Source organism: Dasypus novemcinctus, chromosome 11, assembly GCF_030445035.2.
Source record: "Dasypus novemcinctus isolate mDasNov1 chromosome 11, mDasNov1.1.hap2, whole genome shotgun sequence".
In the NCBI taxonomy this organism is placed as follows: Eukaryota; Metazoa; Chordata; class Mammalia; order Cingulata; family Dasypodidae; genus Dasypus; species Dasypus novemcinctus.
Genome location: NC_080683.1, coordinates 26479743 through 26495874, shown reverse-complemented (window position 1 = coordinate 26495874; position 16132 = coordinate 26479743). Strand labels below are relative to the sequence as shown.

At 41.7% G+C, this 16132-nt stretch overlaps 1 protein-coding gene across 1 annotated transcript in view; it reads left to right on the top strand.

Annotated features, from left to right (window-relative positions):
* The first annotated feature begins 1304 nt into the window (after window positions 1-1304).
* The window catches only part of GCLC (glutamate-cysteine ligase catalytic subunit), a 57691-nt gene continuing 42863 nt past the window's right edge, over window positions 1305-16132 (top strand). Inside the window, exon 1 of the mRNA XM_004449877.5 lies at window positions 1305-1964. Coding sequence (XP_004449934.1) covers window positions 1815-1964 — 150 coding nt within the window. The 5' untranslated portion in view covers window positions 1305-1814. The remainder of the gene's footprint in view (window positions 1965-16132) is intronic.

Below are 16132 nucleotides of genomic sequence, written 5' to 3'. Positions count from 1 at the left end.
TATGAGATATTTATATTATTTTTTAGTACTATCTTCAAATTGTTGTCTCTTATAGTCACAGCACATTTCACACGGGTACTACATTTTCATTGGAAATACCTGATCTGTATTTAGATGTCATAAAATTTACAGTTGAAAAAGGGATTCACATCCCCAACATTTTTCAAACTTACTTAAAAGTTTCCAATAACTTATTGGAGTTTTTGAAATTTAGATTTAGATTTAAAATTAAGTAAAACTAAAAATTCCATTCCTCAGTCATGTTGGCCACATTTTAAATGCTCAATAGTCCCATATGACTCCTCCTCTTTATGAATCACCAGGAACTGAACCAGGACCTCCAAGGTGGTAGGCTGGAGCTCAATTGCTTGAGTCACATCCTCTTTCCAACATATATTTATTGAATGATTATTTGAGGACAAGATACCTCCTTCCTTCTCTTTCCCACCAGGCCAGGATCAGTTATTACTGTCATCTTCTACCCTCATAGTAAGCCCACATGAACATAACTTTCATCATTTAATGGGTGGATTTTAGATTAGGATGGATGTTAAACTTTTGGGATAGTTCCTTGGAATGGTTCATCTGTAGATGTTGTCAAAACCCCTTTTGTAGCAATGGATGGGATATGTACCATCCAGAGAACATGTCATCAGATAGTTAACTTACAGGGGGGAAAAAAAAAGTGAAAAATAAAGAAAATAACAATTGCAATATACACATATGCCTAAAAACTTGTAGACAAATTGATTTCTCCTAGTAAGTGGATTGATTTATTGAGCATCTACTCCATGTCAAGCACTGTGAACATCCTTAGAGCATCTATTTTAAAAATAGGATTAATTTAATCTTATACATGTATGGACATAGCTTGCCAAAAAAGTGTGACCTTCAGTAAATGGTGGAGCCTAGAATTGAGCATGTGTTTCACCTGATTTCTGCGTTAACAATTGTCTCACCGCACCTTGGTGTGTCTCACCCTGTTTACATAAATGTGGGGTCCTTCTCCTCTAAACAAACACCTGATCAATTATTTGTTAATTCAAACAAATCAACTTTCTTCCCCAACCCAGAATTTAACTCTTTAGGTAAAGGGAAAGCGGATTTTCACGTACCGCGTTTACTTACGGGAAGGTCCACCTGACTCCCCCAGGCAAGCTCCGCCCCCCGACCCCCGCCCTAACCACGCCTGCGCACGCCCCCTGCGCACGCCTCCTCCGCAGTCCCATTTGAAATCCCTGCGGGCGCTCAGCCACGCCTCCTCCGCTGCACCGCCCCCGCCCCAGCCCGTACCCTATAAAACCCGGAGCGACGGATCACTACCGGGAGTGGCAAGCAAGCAGAAAAGGGGACTGGGCATGCTCGGTGGCGGCGCAGGTTTTTGGTCACAAATAGGAAGAAGCCCGTGCACGACACCGGCAAAGAGGAGCGGGAGTCGCCGTGACCGCACCAAGGGAGTGCGGTGCGTCGCCGCCGCTTCGGCTCAGTAGCGGCGCGGGCGCCGTAGCGGGCGAAGGGCTAGACCGTGGGGCCGGGAGCCGCCCCACCTGCGCTCCCATCTTCTGTCTCTGCGGGCGTGGAGCGTCGGCCCCCTGGGTGGGTCACCTGGGCGGCAGGGACCCCTGCACAGAGGAGCGGCTGCAGACGGGACCCTTTCTCCGCCGGCTGCTGCTGCGCTAGGGCTCCCCCCAGGGGCGGAGCAGCAGCCGCCGTCACCACCTTCTGCGGGCTGCTGAGAGTCGGGCTTGCGTCCCGCGCTGTGCGCCGGGGGCGAGCGGCCGCCGTCCGCCCCGCGGAGGAGAGGAGGGCTAGCCATGGGGCTGCTGTCCCAGGGCTCGCCGCTGAGCTGGGAAGAGACCCAACGCCACGCGGACCACGTGCGGCGGCACGGGATCCTCCAGTTCCTGCACATCTACCATGCCGTCAAGGACCGGCACAAGGACGTGCTCAAATGGGGCGACGAGGTGAGCGCTTGCGCCCCGGGTTCCCGCGGGCGCCTCTGCCATCTCCCCCGGCGCCGCCTTTGTTCGGCCCGGCCTGCTCCCGCGGGCTCCGCGTCCCGATGCCCATCCCAGCACGGCTCTTCGAGGGTCCCAAGGCGTTTCCCCGCGCACCGGAACCCGGGGTGTGAGGGGCCTGCTCTAAACCTCCTGGCCAGACTTCTCTCCCTTAATTCATTCATCCTTCATTCATTCATTCACTCCGGTCTTCCCCTTCATTCAACAAATGTGGGTTGGGCGCGAGCATGAAAAAGTGACATTCAGCGCAATGAGGAGTTTTCAGTGTAGTATATCTGCCGGCCGCTTTTTTTGGATCTACCCTCCCATCCCAAACTCACTTTTGCGGTTAAGGTGAAAGGAGCTGAGCTGCACTAGAAGGCATTTTGCTGTTAGGAATCAGGTATTCAGCATGGTCACGTCTGCCCCATCCGATCTGTCTTTCACTTAAACTTCCACAACTTCTGCTCCTCATCACCCTACCCCCAAACTCACCTCCTTTCTATATGCGCGCGCACACACACACACACACACACACACACACACACTTAGTAGGTATAAATTGAGGCCGACAAATAAATTATACGGTTTCAATTTTCCTTAATGGGTAGAGTGTCAAAGGGGGACCTTTCTGATCCTGTTTAATTCTAACACTCGTAGAGCTTTAAAATTTAAAACTAGGATTCGTTAGTGCCTTTCATGGCCTATATCCAGCAACTAAACGTCAAGCACGGGTCAGTGCTTCAACATGTGTTCTCTCTTAAGGTGAAATGTCTCTGTGACTCCTCAGTATGTTAAATTGTCATTAATTGGAACAATCTGGAAAGCATTGCTTCCTGTAGATGTAGTCTTTTTTATCAAAGTTTTGAGTACCCTCCCTCCCGGTTTTTAAATCACATGTATTTGCAGTATAGATAATTAAGTGGCTTCTTGTGAAGTCCATTTCTATTTTTTGTGCCTTTTAGCTTTTGGCTTAGATGACTTGCCAGTTGTAAATAATTTAAATAATGTTATCACAATTTGCCTAAGTCTAAAGGTACCACTATACCTTCAGTAATATCTCCTTCTTGCAAAAAGTTTGTTTTTGTAAGATTGGAAGATAATTCTTCCTCCTACAGCTGAAGGAATTATTCCACTTTAAATTAGAAAAGTATATTGACTAGTAAATTTTTCTGGTAACGGTTTGTCGCTAATTTGGACAGAAAAGGGGCATGTGTGCTTGGCGATAATGCCTCAGTTTTAGTCTAACTTAAGTTCATTGTTTCTTCACAGCGTCTGACATTTTTATATTTTCATTTGTGTATTTTCTGTCACACTAAAATGTAGGCCCGACAAGGGCAGGGACTTTGTCCATCTGTTCACCTCTGTTTCCCTAGGATGTATCTAGTGCTTGGGGTGTGCTTGTGGAGTGGTGAATGAGTGAACTACCATTTAAGGTTATCATCATAGGCTGTTTTCGAGCAATTAAAAGTTAAAATATTTGTGCCTGTTGACATTTAACTAGGTCTACATTTTTTTAAATAAGCAAAAAGTTAATGTTTTCAGTAGTAATTGTCCCAGATAGAACTACATCAGCAGGAGACTTGCAGCAGGGGGAGCATAGCAGCTCACTCTAGAGACCCCATTTCTCTGCTCCGCATTCTTGCAGACCTCATCCTGGCCATCTTTAGCCTGTAAGCTGTTTTCACGCAAAACCTACAGGGTTCTTAGTCTTCTTAAAAATTTTTTCTCTCCATTTCTCCTGTTGGCAGAAAGAACATTTAAATGATTAAGAACTATTTTATTTAAGAGACTTTTGTAGTTGAGTAAACTTGGTGAGGCGGTGTCTCCACTTTGACACGCTTTCACAGAGAGAATTGGTAACAGGTTTGGGCCTTTTGCCCCCACCCCTTTAAACGTCAAGGGGAATGGAGAAGAATGGCAGTAATGTGAACTTGTATTATGTTCTAAAGGTGACATTAATTTTTTATTAGTTTTGAGATATATTCACATTTCATACAGTTTATCCACAGTGTGCAATCAGTGGTGTTTAGTATAATCACAGTGTTGTGCATTCATAACCATAAAAAATTTTAGAACGATTTCATTACTCCAAAAAGAAAAACTCCATACCCCTTATGGTGACATTAATTTTAATGTGGGAAGGAAAATTGGGCCCATTGTTTGAGCCAGGCAGTAGTGCTTCTTGAAAATAACATACTGGTCAACTCAGGATTAGACTTCTGAGTTGTCTCAAGACTATAATAAATTGACTGAAGTAGCATTTGCTTATGCTAAAATGTGTTAAAGATATTCTATGAACTTTAACTGGCGACTATTGAGAAAGCATCTTTAAATTTGTTCTTTATATTTTGTTATAAACAAAATTCAAAGCTATGAATGGATTTTTAACTTGATTTAAGAGGGGCTTCCCCTCATCAGTATTTTACTTTTCTATGATCTGTCCTTATCCCCAAACACCTGCATACCCCCCCCCAAGGTCCTTTCCAGTAGGGAGTTTACTGTTTAACAGAAACCACGAGTTAAAAAAGTTATCTTGAATTAAAAAAAAATAATGCACTGCTCTCTTATTTTCAATTATACTTTACTCATATCTGAGTAGACTGTAGATTTTCAAGAAGAATAACATATTCCTTTCTATGTTGAGAATCAAGTTGGAAATAGGCAACTAGCACAAAGGAAGACTTTTTTTTTTAACTCTTAATTTTTATTTTTATTTTTAAAGAAAAGAAAGCCCCCACTTTTCTTTCTACCTCCTGGAATGGCACTTCAGTGAAACCTAGGTCTCTCCTCATTTGGTTCCCCTTCCTATCCTTGACATGAGGGAGGCAGGTACTTACTTTCCACCCTGGTACCTCTACATCTGGTTTGACAGAGAGACAGTAGGAAATTCCTTGGGCATCTCATGAAGGTATGAAGTTCTCCGGGCATCTCTTACCTAAGTACTTGCTGATGCCTCTCACAATTCCTCTGGCATATAGGGCATTGTTTTTCAAGTTGCAGGTCATTGTCCGTTAGTGAGATAAGTAAATTTAGATTCCAGCTAGTACTCTTCAAAAAAAATGAAATGGAAAAGAATAAATATCCATTAATCATAACATAGCAAGAATATTATGTCAAACTTCTTAGTTATTTTGAGTGTGTGAGGGGTTATGTTTTGGGTCACATATAAGTTACTTCTTACTGTGGGTAGCAGTTAAAACAGTTTTTGAAAGCTACAATCTCAAATTTACCATGGAAGCCTTGCTTGATGAAGTGAGCCTTGTCAAAAAAGAGGGAGAGAGGAGTTACTCCGGGGTGTGTGCTCATCTTTATACGTAATGGGAGGTCCCTGTTGCATGTACTGAACCGGCCTAGAGGGTCAGACAGCAAGCAAGCTAGGGAAATAACAGAAACAGAAGCAGAGGCTGAGCAGACACGCTAGAGCAGGGTGTGGTGGGGGGTGTGGTCGGGAGATGAAAGGCGGTCTTGCCAAGCACACAGTGGTGTTTTCGTTGTGATATGTGAAACTGTATTAGCGTGATACCAAAATAATGCTTTTCATGAGAAGTCTTGGCATTGTACTTACAGGGCCATGGAAAAAGGGGAAAAAAAGCCTTAAAGTTAGTAGTAGGTATGCTTGGAAGGACCCTGCCACTGTAGCAATGCTAAGCTCTAGTTACTGGAACAGTTTTCTTCACCCAAAAAGAACTCTGGGTTTGGAGTTAGACTTGTGCTCTAGTCTGAGGCCTGCCAGAGTGGCTGTGCAGTCTTGAACCTGTTTCCTCATTTGGGAAATTATGGGGTTTGAGTTTCTTTACTGATCCTTTCCAGCTTTTTACAGTTTTCTCTTAGATTATTAATAGTATACATATTTCAAACCCAGAGACTGTTACTCTGGAGGTAAACTCGAGATTGCCAAGTTAAGATAAGGTTGCTTCTGATAGCCTTGGTAAAAAAGGGATTTGTATTGTAAAGGCATGTATACACTGGCTTCTCAAAGTATTTCCCTGTGAGAACCTTACAAATAGGTAGATTTCCAGGTCATTCTAGCGATGCCTGTTTTGCCTTATGACAGATCTTTTTTTATTATTATTATTATTTCTCCCCCCCACCCCAGTTCTCTGTGTCTTTTTGCTGCATGTTCTTCTGTGACTACTTCTATCCTTATCAGCGGCACGGGAATCTGTTTCTTTTTGTTGCGTCATCTTGCCATGTCAGCTCTTGTGTGTGTGGTGCCATTCCTGGGCAGGCTGCACTTTCTTTCACGCTGGGCGGCTCTCCTTATGGGATGCACTCCCTGCGTGTGGGGCTCCCCTACGCGGGGGACACCCCTCCGTGGCAGGGCACTCCTTGTGCGCATCAGCACTGCGCGTGGGCCAGCTCCACACAGGTCAAGGAGGCCCGGGGTTTGAACTGTGAACCTCCCATGTGGTAGACGGATGCCCTAACCACTGGGCCAAGTCCGCTTCCCCTTATGACAGATCTTAAGCCTGGCTGTTTCTGTTGAAAATGAAGTTTCAACTCATAGGTGCCAAGCAAATAGCTCATTCCCCGTCTCCTCGGGTGAGGGTGAGATGGAAAATACTGGATGCTCTGTTGCTTCCTAAGCATTCTATATATGTGTACAAGAAAGCACTTGTTTCATAGTTCACATGCAACTTTTCGGGTACAGATTTTGTTCATTAAAAGATATCTAGGAAATCTATGATGCAAATAAAGTAGTAGCTACCTGTCAGGCCTTTTGGACTAGTTAGTAGCAGAGGCACTAAACAAGATTGAAATTCTGTTTGACTCCAGATCCATTTCTTAAATTCATTATCACCAGATTTTAGATTATGTACAGTGCAGGAGATTTTATTAAATCTCCATTTACAGAGTTCAAACTATACAGGTTGCACAGGAGTCAGAAAACAATATTTAAAATCAAACATACCTTTCCTAATGATTTTTAACTCAATGTGAATCTCAAAGGTAAGAAGGCAAATTGTCCTGTAGTTAGGAGAAAAGTCCATGTGAACTTTGATAGGAAAATGCAATACATCTTTAATATTTATGTATTTTTATTGTGTATACAACCAATAAAACTGAGATGGGATTTAAGTGCTGGTATATCATTCATTAAGTTTGAACTATAAATTTGAGTGAACTTAAAAAATGCCTAAGCGACTTTTTTGAAAATGCATAGCTTGTTAATAAATAAAGTTATCCTATAACAAAAATAATATAGTCCTGAGCTGTAAATCTAGAATGGACAAAGTATAGGCATTTGAAGGTTCTGTGTAGCTTTGGTCAAATTGCTTTACCTCTCTTAATCTTAGTTTTGTCATCTGTAAAATGAAGACAATAACTTTTTTCTAAGGTTAAAATTAAATGAGGGGAAACAGACTTGGCCCAATGGATAGGGCGTCTGCCTACCACATGGGAGGTCCGCAGTTCAAACTCCGGGCCTCCTTGACCGGTGTGGAGCTGGCCCATGTGCAGTGCTGATGTGCGCAAGAAGTGCCGTGCCACGCAGGGGTGTTGCCCACGTAGGGGAGCCCCACGCGCAAAGAGTGAGCCCAGCGCGGAAGAAAGTTCAGCCTGCCCAGGAATGGTGCCACATACACAGAGAGCTGACACACAAGATGACGCAACAAAAAGAAACACAGATTCCCGGTGCCACTGATAAGGATAAAGGCGGTCACAGAACGCACACACAACGAATGGTCAAAGAGCAGACAACAGGATGGCGGGGCGGGGGGCGCAATAAATAAAAAATCTTTAAAACAAAATTTTTAAATTAAGTTTAATGAGATAATGTTAGAGAAATGAAATGGTTTGCACATTGCCCATTCAAATAAATTATATTAGCTTAGTAATTTTTTATGGTATTTTTAAATTACATTTCTAAAATTTCAATTGTATTTCAAAATAAAATTTGATATTGGTCATAAATTATGTCTTGATAGTCACTATGAAGGTTCAGGTTTCTTTTATGGTTCATTATGTATTCTGTGTCTCAAAAGCAAAATTTTTGTATCTTTTAGCCGTCACTGCAGACATTAATTTAACAGTATTTATTGGCCTGCATCTAAAGTATAGTGATAAAGCAAAGAAAACCTGAGACATGGTTGGAGTGTTAGGTTTTGTTTTTTGTTTTTTGTTTTTTCCCCAAGTTCTTTTTGAAGGCTTGGAAAACCAGATAACTGGCCTTATGTGTATGTTAGGAACTGAGGATGAAAATTTAAGCTTTGTTTAAGCGTGAGCATGACTGCTATTTCTGGTGTTCAGGGTTTTGTGTTGTGTGTATGTGTGTGTTTTCCCCTGTTTGTGTATATGCAGTTTTGTGTGGGTTTTCTTTTTAAGCCAATTTAATTGAATTCTAAATAACATACAGTAATATGCACACATTTTAATGTACAGTTTATTGACTTTAATGAGTTACATGCAACCTGGTGCCTGCTGCCACAGTCAAGATATAAAACATTTCTCTCACCATCAAGACATTCTCTTGTGCTCTTTGTAGTTGATAGAGAAGGGGAGGTGAAACATGGTGGGGGAGAGAAGGCGTTTTTATTCTGTATAAGTAGTTTGAGATTCATCCGTGTTGCAGATACCAGTAATTCATGCCTTTTAGTTGCTGAGTGTATTCAGTTGTATGGATATACCACAATTATCCATTCATCATTTGCATTGTATCCAGTTTTTGCCTACATAAATAAACAGCTATGAACATAAACAGACAAATCTTTGTATGGACTTATGCTTTTATTTCATTTGATTATTACCTATGAGTGATGCATGGTTAGCATTTTATATTCCCACCAGCAGTGTGTAAGTTTGAGTTTCTAAACATCCTTCCCAACACCTGGTATGGTCAGTCTCTTTAATTTTAGACATTCTAATAGGTAGGTGGTGGTATTTCATTGTGTTTTTAATTTGCATTTCTTCAAAGACCAGTGACATCGAGTATTTTTTTTATGTGCTTATTTGCCACCCATATGTATCTTTTCTTATGAAGTATCTGTTTCAGATACTTCATAAGTTCTGTCATTTGCCCATTTGTGTTGTTTATTTTCTTACTGAGTTCTGATAGTTCTTCATTCTGGATGTAAATCTTTATCAGATAATGTGCTTTGCAAATATTTTCTCCCAATGTTTGGCTTGTGTTTTAGTTTCCTTGGCTGCTCAAGTAAATACCATGCAATAAATGGATCCACTTAAATAATGGGAATTTATTGGCTCACAGTTTCAAGAATAAAAGAAAGTCCAAAGCAAGGTGAAACTTTTTTCCTAAAGATGACCGGCCTTCTGGGGCTGGCTGCTGGCAATCCTTGGTCCATGGCTTCTCTGTCACGTGGCAGTGCATATGGTAGCCTCTTTTAGTTTCTATTGGATTTTAGCTTCCTGTGGCTTTCCTTGTCTGAATTTCATTCCACATATAAAGGACTCCAGTAATAGGATTAAGATCCATCCTGTTGTATAATACCTTACCATTTTTATTGCTAATGTGTGGAAACAGAATCGTAAATGATAAGGAATTGAAATTTTACTATTAAATCTCAGAAGGAAAAAAAAAAGACCCATCCTGATTGAGGTGGGCCACACCTTAACTGAAGTAACCTCATTAAAAAGTCCTATTTACGGTGAATTTACACCCACAGGCTGGATTATGTTTAAGAACATGTTTTTCTGGGGTATGTATAGCTCCAAACCAACACAGCTTGTCTTTTCATTCTTTAACAGATCTTCTGAAGAACAGAAGTTTTTAATATTAATAAAGTCCAATTTATCAGTTTTTTCTTTCATGGGATGTGCATTTGGTGTTTTATTTTAGAAAACTTTTGCCTAACCTAGAGTTACAAAGATTTTTTCCTATATTTTTTTCCAGAGATTTTGTAATTTTAGGTTTTACATTTAAGTCTGTGATCAGTTTTGAGTTCATTTTTGTGTGTGTTGCAAGGTGTGGATTAAGAAGGGTTTCATATTTGCTTGTTTTTGCAGTACCATTTGTTGGAAAAAAACTCCTATCTCCACTGCCTTTGCTTCTTTTGTCAACTTTCAGTTGTTTATGTGTAGTTTTGTTTCTTAACTCTTTATGCTGTTCTATTGATTTTTGTTGATGTTTATCTCTATACCAGTACCACATTCTTTTGATTGGTATAGCTTTATTTTGTTTTATTTTTTAAAGATTTATGTGTTTATTTCTGCCTCCCCTGCCCCCCCCCAACCCCGCCATGTTCTCTGTGTCCCATTTGCTGAGTGTTCTTCAGTGTCTGCTTGTCTTCTCTTTAGGCAGCACCTGGAACCGATCCTGGGACCTTCCGGAAGTGGGAAAGAGGTGCTCAATCCCTTGTGCCACCTCAGCTCCCTGGTCTGCTGTGTCTCTTACTGTCTCTCCTCTGTGTGTCTTTTTGTTGTACCAGCTCTCTGCATGGGCCAGCTTGCTGCACAGGCTAGCTTGCCTTCACCAGAAGGCCCCAGGAATTGAACTTTGGGCCTCCTGTATGGTAGATGGGAGCCCAATCACTTGAGCTACATCCACTTCCCTGTAGCTTTGTAATAAGTCATGAGAGTAGAAAGTACTAGCTTTCTAACTTTGTTCCTTTTTTTTTTTTGAGATACCAGGGACCGAGGATTGAACCTGGGAATTGAACTCATATGTGGTAAGCTGGTACTCAACCACTGAGCCACATTGGGTCCATCGAGTTGGCTTTTTCACTTGTTGTTTGTTTTGTTTTTAGGAAGTACTGAGGATCGAACCCAGGACCTCATATGTGGGCAGCAGGCACTCAACTGCTTGAGTCACATCTGCTCCCCAGCTTTGTTCTTTTTCATCTTGTTTTGACTCCTAGGTCCTTTGAATTTCTGAAAAATCACCTTGGTAATTTCTACCAAAAAGAAAAAGCCCGATGGAATTTTCATTGTTATTGCATTCAGTCTATCTGGGGAGAACTGACATCTTAATATTGAAGTCTTCCAACCCATGAACAAGTATATCTCTCCACCCAGTCAAGTCTTAATTTTTCTCAGCATTGTTTTGTCATTTTCAGTGTAGAGGACTTACCCATCTTTTGTCAGATTTATCCTTCAGTGTTTTGTATTTTTTTAAAATTCTGTTGTGGGTTTTTTGTTTGTTTTGAGGTACTGGGGCCAGGGATTGAACCAAGGACCTCATATATGGGAAGCCAGCACTCAACCATTGGCTCCCCTGAGTTGGTTTTTCCATTTGTTTTGCTTCTTTAGTTTTTGTTTTGTTTTGTTTTGTTTAAGGAGGCCCTGAGAACCAAAGCCAGGACCTCCCATGTGGGAAGCAGGTGCTTGAGCCACATCTCCTCCCTATAGTGGTTTTTTTTAACTTCAGTTTCTGATTGTTTCCTTGTATATAGAAATATAGTTGATCTTTGTATATTGATTAAATATCCTGCAACTTTACTAAACCTTTTGAACATACAGATTTCTACTAACTGTTTTAATGTCCTTGCCTGCTAATTCTATCATCTTTTAGGTTGAGTTCAATTTTTTTTTTTTTTATAAGTATCAGTCATATTTTCTCGCTTCTTTGCATGCCTAGTAATCTTTGGATGCCAGACCTTGTGAATTTTACTTTGGGTGCTGGTTATTTATGTATTTCTATAAAAATTCTTGAGCTTTGTTCTGGAGTGTGCCTGTTTGGAGAGAGAATTTGATCATTTCACATCTTGCTTTTTAAATTTATTAGCTTTATCTGGGATAATCTCCATCTAGGACTAATTACTCCCTTCTACAGAGGCAAGATCAAGACATAATTCAATGTCTCTGAATTGAGTTATTCTAGTCTGGCTGGTAGGTATTCAGCCTCTCCTGGTTTGGGGTAGTTGCCACACATGCATGCATTGCTTCACTGCTGAATCTTGAGGGACCTTCTGCAGATCTCTGGAGTTCTCTGTGCAAGCTCTTTCCTCTCTAGTACTCTGTCCTGTGAACTCTGGTAAATTTGGTTTCCCTGGACTCTCAGCTCTATCCCTTCAATTCAGCTAGTCTGCTGGGCTCTGCCTTGGTTCTCTATCCATTGACTAGAGACTTCTCAAGGTGTAAGCTGGGACAGTTGTAGGGTTCTTCTTATTTCTTACCCCCATCTTTCAGGGCTCTCTGCCCTCAGTTGCCTGATGTCTAGTGTCTGGCAAACCATTCTTACAGATTCTCTTTTGACTATTTTAAGTTAGGAGAGTAGAATTGGTCCCCATTATGGCATCTTGTTTGAAAGTGTATGACTTCCCTACTTTTTCTGCTATTCTCTCAGCTCTGTTCTCTGTAAACTTTGTCCAAAGGCTGGCTCTCCACTGTGGTTATAAGCAACTAAGATTTAACAAAGCTTGAACGTCAGGATTTTCTTTGCCTTGTATGCTGTAATGCTCATCATTTAGTATCACTGTTATCCTATGACTGGGTATGGTAAAAACACAATTATTTTCAATGTATATATTTTATGAGTGGACTTCAGTGTAAAGATGAGAGTGCTGGCCTTGGGACTTCCCCCCAAATGGTTGTGTGATCTTAGAAGCAGAACTTAAATTCTTTCCTTATCTGTAAGACTAAAAAAAAAAAAAAGAAAAGCCTGTCTTTTACTTAGTTTGATAAGACTTAAAGTGAGAAATATATCTGAGCATGTACTTCTTTATCTTTTAACAGCGTAATTATTTCAGGATGCTTTAAACTCCATAAAAGTTATGAATCAGGAAATATACAAGAAATGTAGAATCTATTTCCTTGCCCTGTCCTTTGGTTTTAACATTATTATACCTTACTCTTGAAAAAATAATGTAATTATAAAGCCATAGGTTTCTAGGAATTTTTTTTTAAACTTCCTAAGGTCGACCTATTTGAGCCTTACAACTTTTCTATAAAAGAACAAGATGGTACTACAAAATATTTCCTTCAGAAATGCAGGGACTTACGCTTTGGTTGTGTGTGATCCAAAACATTAAAAAGGTTAGATGTCCCTAATGGATGATTTTTAGATTAAGTATTTATTAAGGTATCTCTTTGTGTTGAACACTTCCTACCCTGGGTCATGGGGTTGAAAAAAGAAACCACAAAAGAGAGAAGCTCACTGCTCGGGAAGACTCCAGTGGGGGACAGGAGGGTTGCTCTATAACTACTTGGTCTTGGGGCTCTGCAAATGGGGAGACCCCCTGGTAGAATTTCAAAGGAAGGTTGAGAAAGTAAGGAGAGGGCATGTATAAATGTGAGACTGAAGATGCCTGGAGTTGAGAGAATGTTGCTTAGTGTCCTGAATCTTAGGACCAATGCAGGGATTGGCTGGAGGTTGAAGCTAGAAAGGTGCTTTGGGTTCGGGTTGTTGAGGACCCTTTATAATAGGCCGTGTGGGGAGACATGGTATCACAAGTCTGGAAATGGTACAGTGCGGTTGCTTCTAGATCCCTTTGGTAGAGGTAAAATGGCTTCAGAGGGGATGCCGAGACAAGGACCTCAGGTTGGAGGCCTATGTCTTTGCTGCAAGAAAAAGAAGGGTCTGGCCTAAGGCTCTAGAGAGAAGTAATTTTGCATATTAGAAAGATAGTTGGTAGGAAGAGTCCTGAAGACCTGGCACAAGAGTGGACATGAGTCACCCAGGTTTCTAGAGTATGTGACCAAGTATATAGGAATCCCTGCAGAGTGAGTTCCCCCCGGGGAACTGGTTTGGCTATTCTGGTTTGGAGCCCTCTAGTTTAAGGAGCACCACGCTCATCCAGTAAAAATTCCAGGTAGACAGGAGCAAGAGCTCGAGCACCCACTGAGCTGGTTGTGTAGCTGCAAGTGTAAAGGCGGTACTTAAAACCAGGTGGGGGCTGAGATAACCCCGAGAGAAGAAACTGGCTGAGCCTCAGGACCTGAGAATTCACAAAGGGAACAGGAAGTAGTACAGGATTTTGAAAATGAACAGTGTGGAGCAGGTAACAGGTACGGAAAGAATGGTGGCAGGCTTTTGACCGAGTGGAAGGACCAAGAATGAAATGAAACTAGGCAGTTATGCAGTCACAAGGCTTTGGCACAGCACATCGTGTACGTATTAAGGGCTTGGGAAAAGGGCAGACATCAATTTCTGGCCAAAATAAATTCCACAAAGCCCATGCATGTTTTTATAGCTCATTCACATTAATTTCAATGGGGTCCTTGAAATCTCGATTATAATTTTAAGGAACAGACATGAACTGGGAAGGTGTACACATTTGCAGTGATTTAGGCAGTATCTCTGTGGCTACCAAATTATCACTGTTGTGTAATAAAACTGATTGTGATGTTAGAATGATGACCCTGACTTGCTACTTAGTTTGGGTTCCTTAGACAATATTTAAGAAGATAAGTATATATAATAAATCTTAGGTTTTGATACATCTATATGAGTACCCAGAAAACTTGATTATCTGGACTGGCATGTGTGTCCTTGAAGGGTTCAGACGGCTGAGGTTCTACTTGGTTGGACACCCTTTAAAGAGCTTTCCATATTCTTAGCTTTTTGGGTCTGTTATGCTCAGCATTGGGTGAGTTAAATGTATTTTCACAGTCAGATTACAAAAGAACCCCCAAAACAGATATTCCTCATTGCATGATGTTTGTAGTCTCTCTTCTTTGTCTCCCTTCTCCCAGATTTTTTTTGGAGGGGAGGGTGGTATTCCTTTGGATTCAGTTCACTCCTTTCTTTTGAACCTTATGCTGATTTGGCAGAATTAAAAAAAAAAACAAAAAAAACCCAAGGCAAGAGACTGCCTGACCTTTTCCTGCTTGGTGGTGAGGACCTGACTGTGTCTCTGCCCTACTTGGAATAACCACAGGGGTCAGGGTTGGGGTTCATAGTTTTGTATAATTGCAGTACTCCCAGAGAGGTGGTGAAGGTCTTGCAGCACCTGCGGGAGTAAGAAAGGAGCTACGTTGTTAGGGGATCAGCAAAGGTCCCTGTGAGGTTACACTTAGCTTGAGGCCCACAGGAGCCAGCTATTTGAAGGACTGAGGTGAAGTCTTTGCAGGCAGAGGGAAGAGAAGAGCAAAATGGTCGTTGGAGAAATGGAAAGGCCAGCGTGGCTGCAACCTGGTCTTGCTGAGAATTGTTGGATTTTTTTTTTTTTCCATGAGTGTGTGCCGTTTAAGCATTTTGAGGAGAGGAGTGACTTGATCTGCTGGTAAAGGAACCCAGGTCTACTCAATTGCAGACTCTTCAGGCAGTATTCCATATGAGGAGCTCTCACTTTTGACTGAGGCTAATAATACCTAAAACAAATACAGATTGACACGCTATTTTCACAAAATAGTCCTTCCCTTCCCGTAAGTGATATATTCTAATATATCTGTTCTTTTTTTGTAATGTTTATCACAACCTACCATGTTCCACTAAGGGATTTTAGTTTGCTGAAAGCTGCTGGGAGCAATATACAAGAAATGGGTTGGCTTTTACAATGGGAATTCATTAGGTTAAAAGCTTACAGTTCTGGGAAACAGATATGGCTCAACCAGTTGGGCTCCTGTATACCATATAAGAGGTCCAGGGTTTGATGCCCATGGCCTCCCGGTGAGGGCAAGCTGGCCCACATAGCGTGCCAGCCCACGTGGGAATGCAGCGCTGCAGAGAGCTGGTGCAGCAAGATGATGCAACGAGAGACACGGAGGAAAGAGAATAAGACATAGCAGAACAGGGAGATGAGGTGGCCCAAGAGAGTAATCGCTTCTCTCCCACTCCAGAAGGTCCCAGGATCAGTTTCTGGAGCCGCCTAATGAGAATACAAGCAGACACAGAAGAACACACAGCAAATGGACACAGCAGACAACAGGAGGAATGGAGTGGGGGGAGAAATAAATAAAAATTTAAAAAATTGTAAAAAGCTTACAGTTCTGAGGCCAATAAAGTTTCCAAATCAAGACTTCGTCAGGCAGTGCTTCTCTCCCCAGGGATGGCCGCTGGCGGTCCTGATTCCTCGCACCCAGCAGGGCTCAGTGGTGTCTGCTGCTCTCTGCCTTCTCCTGCAGGCCTCCTCCTTCTGACTAAAGTGGCTTCCTCAGCTTCCGGGACTTGCTTTCTCAGCCTCTGCGTTCTTCTCTATTTCCAGTTTTTTTCTGTGTCTGCGGCTTTTTATTCTACTGTTTATAAAGGACCCAGGGAAGAGGATTAAGACCCACTCTTGAGTCTTAACTCAGCTAAG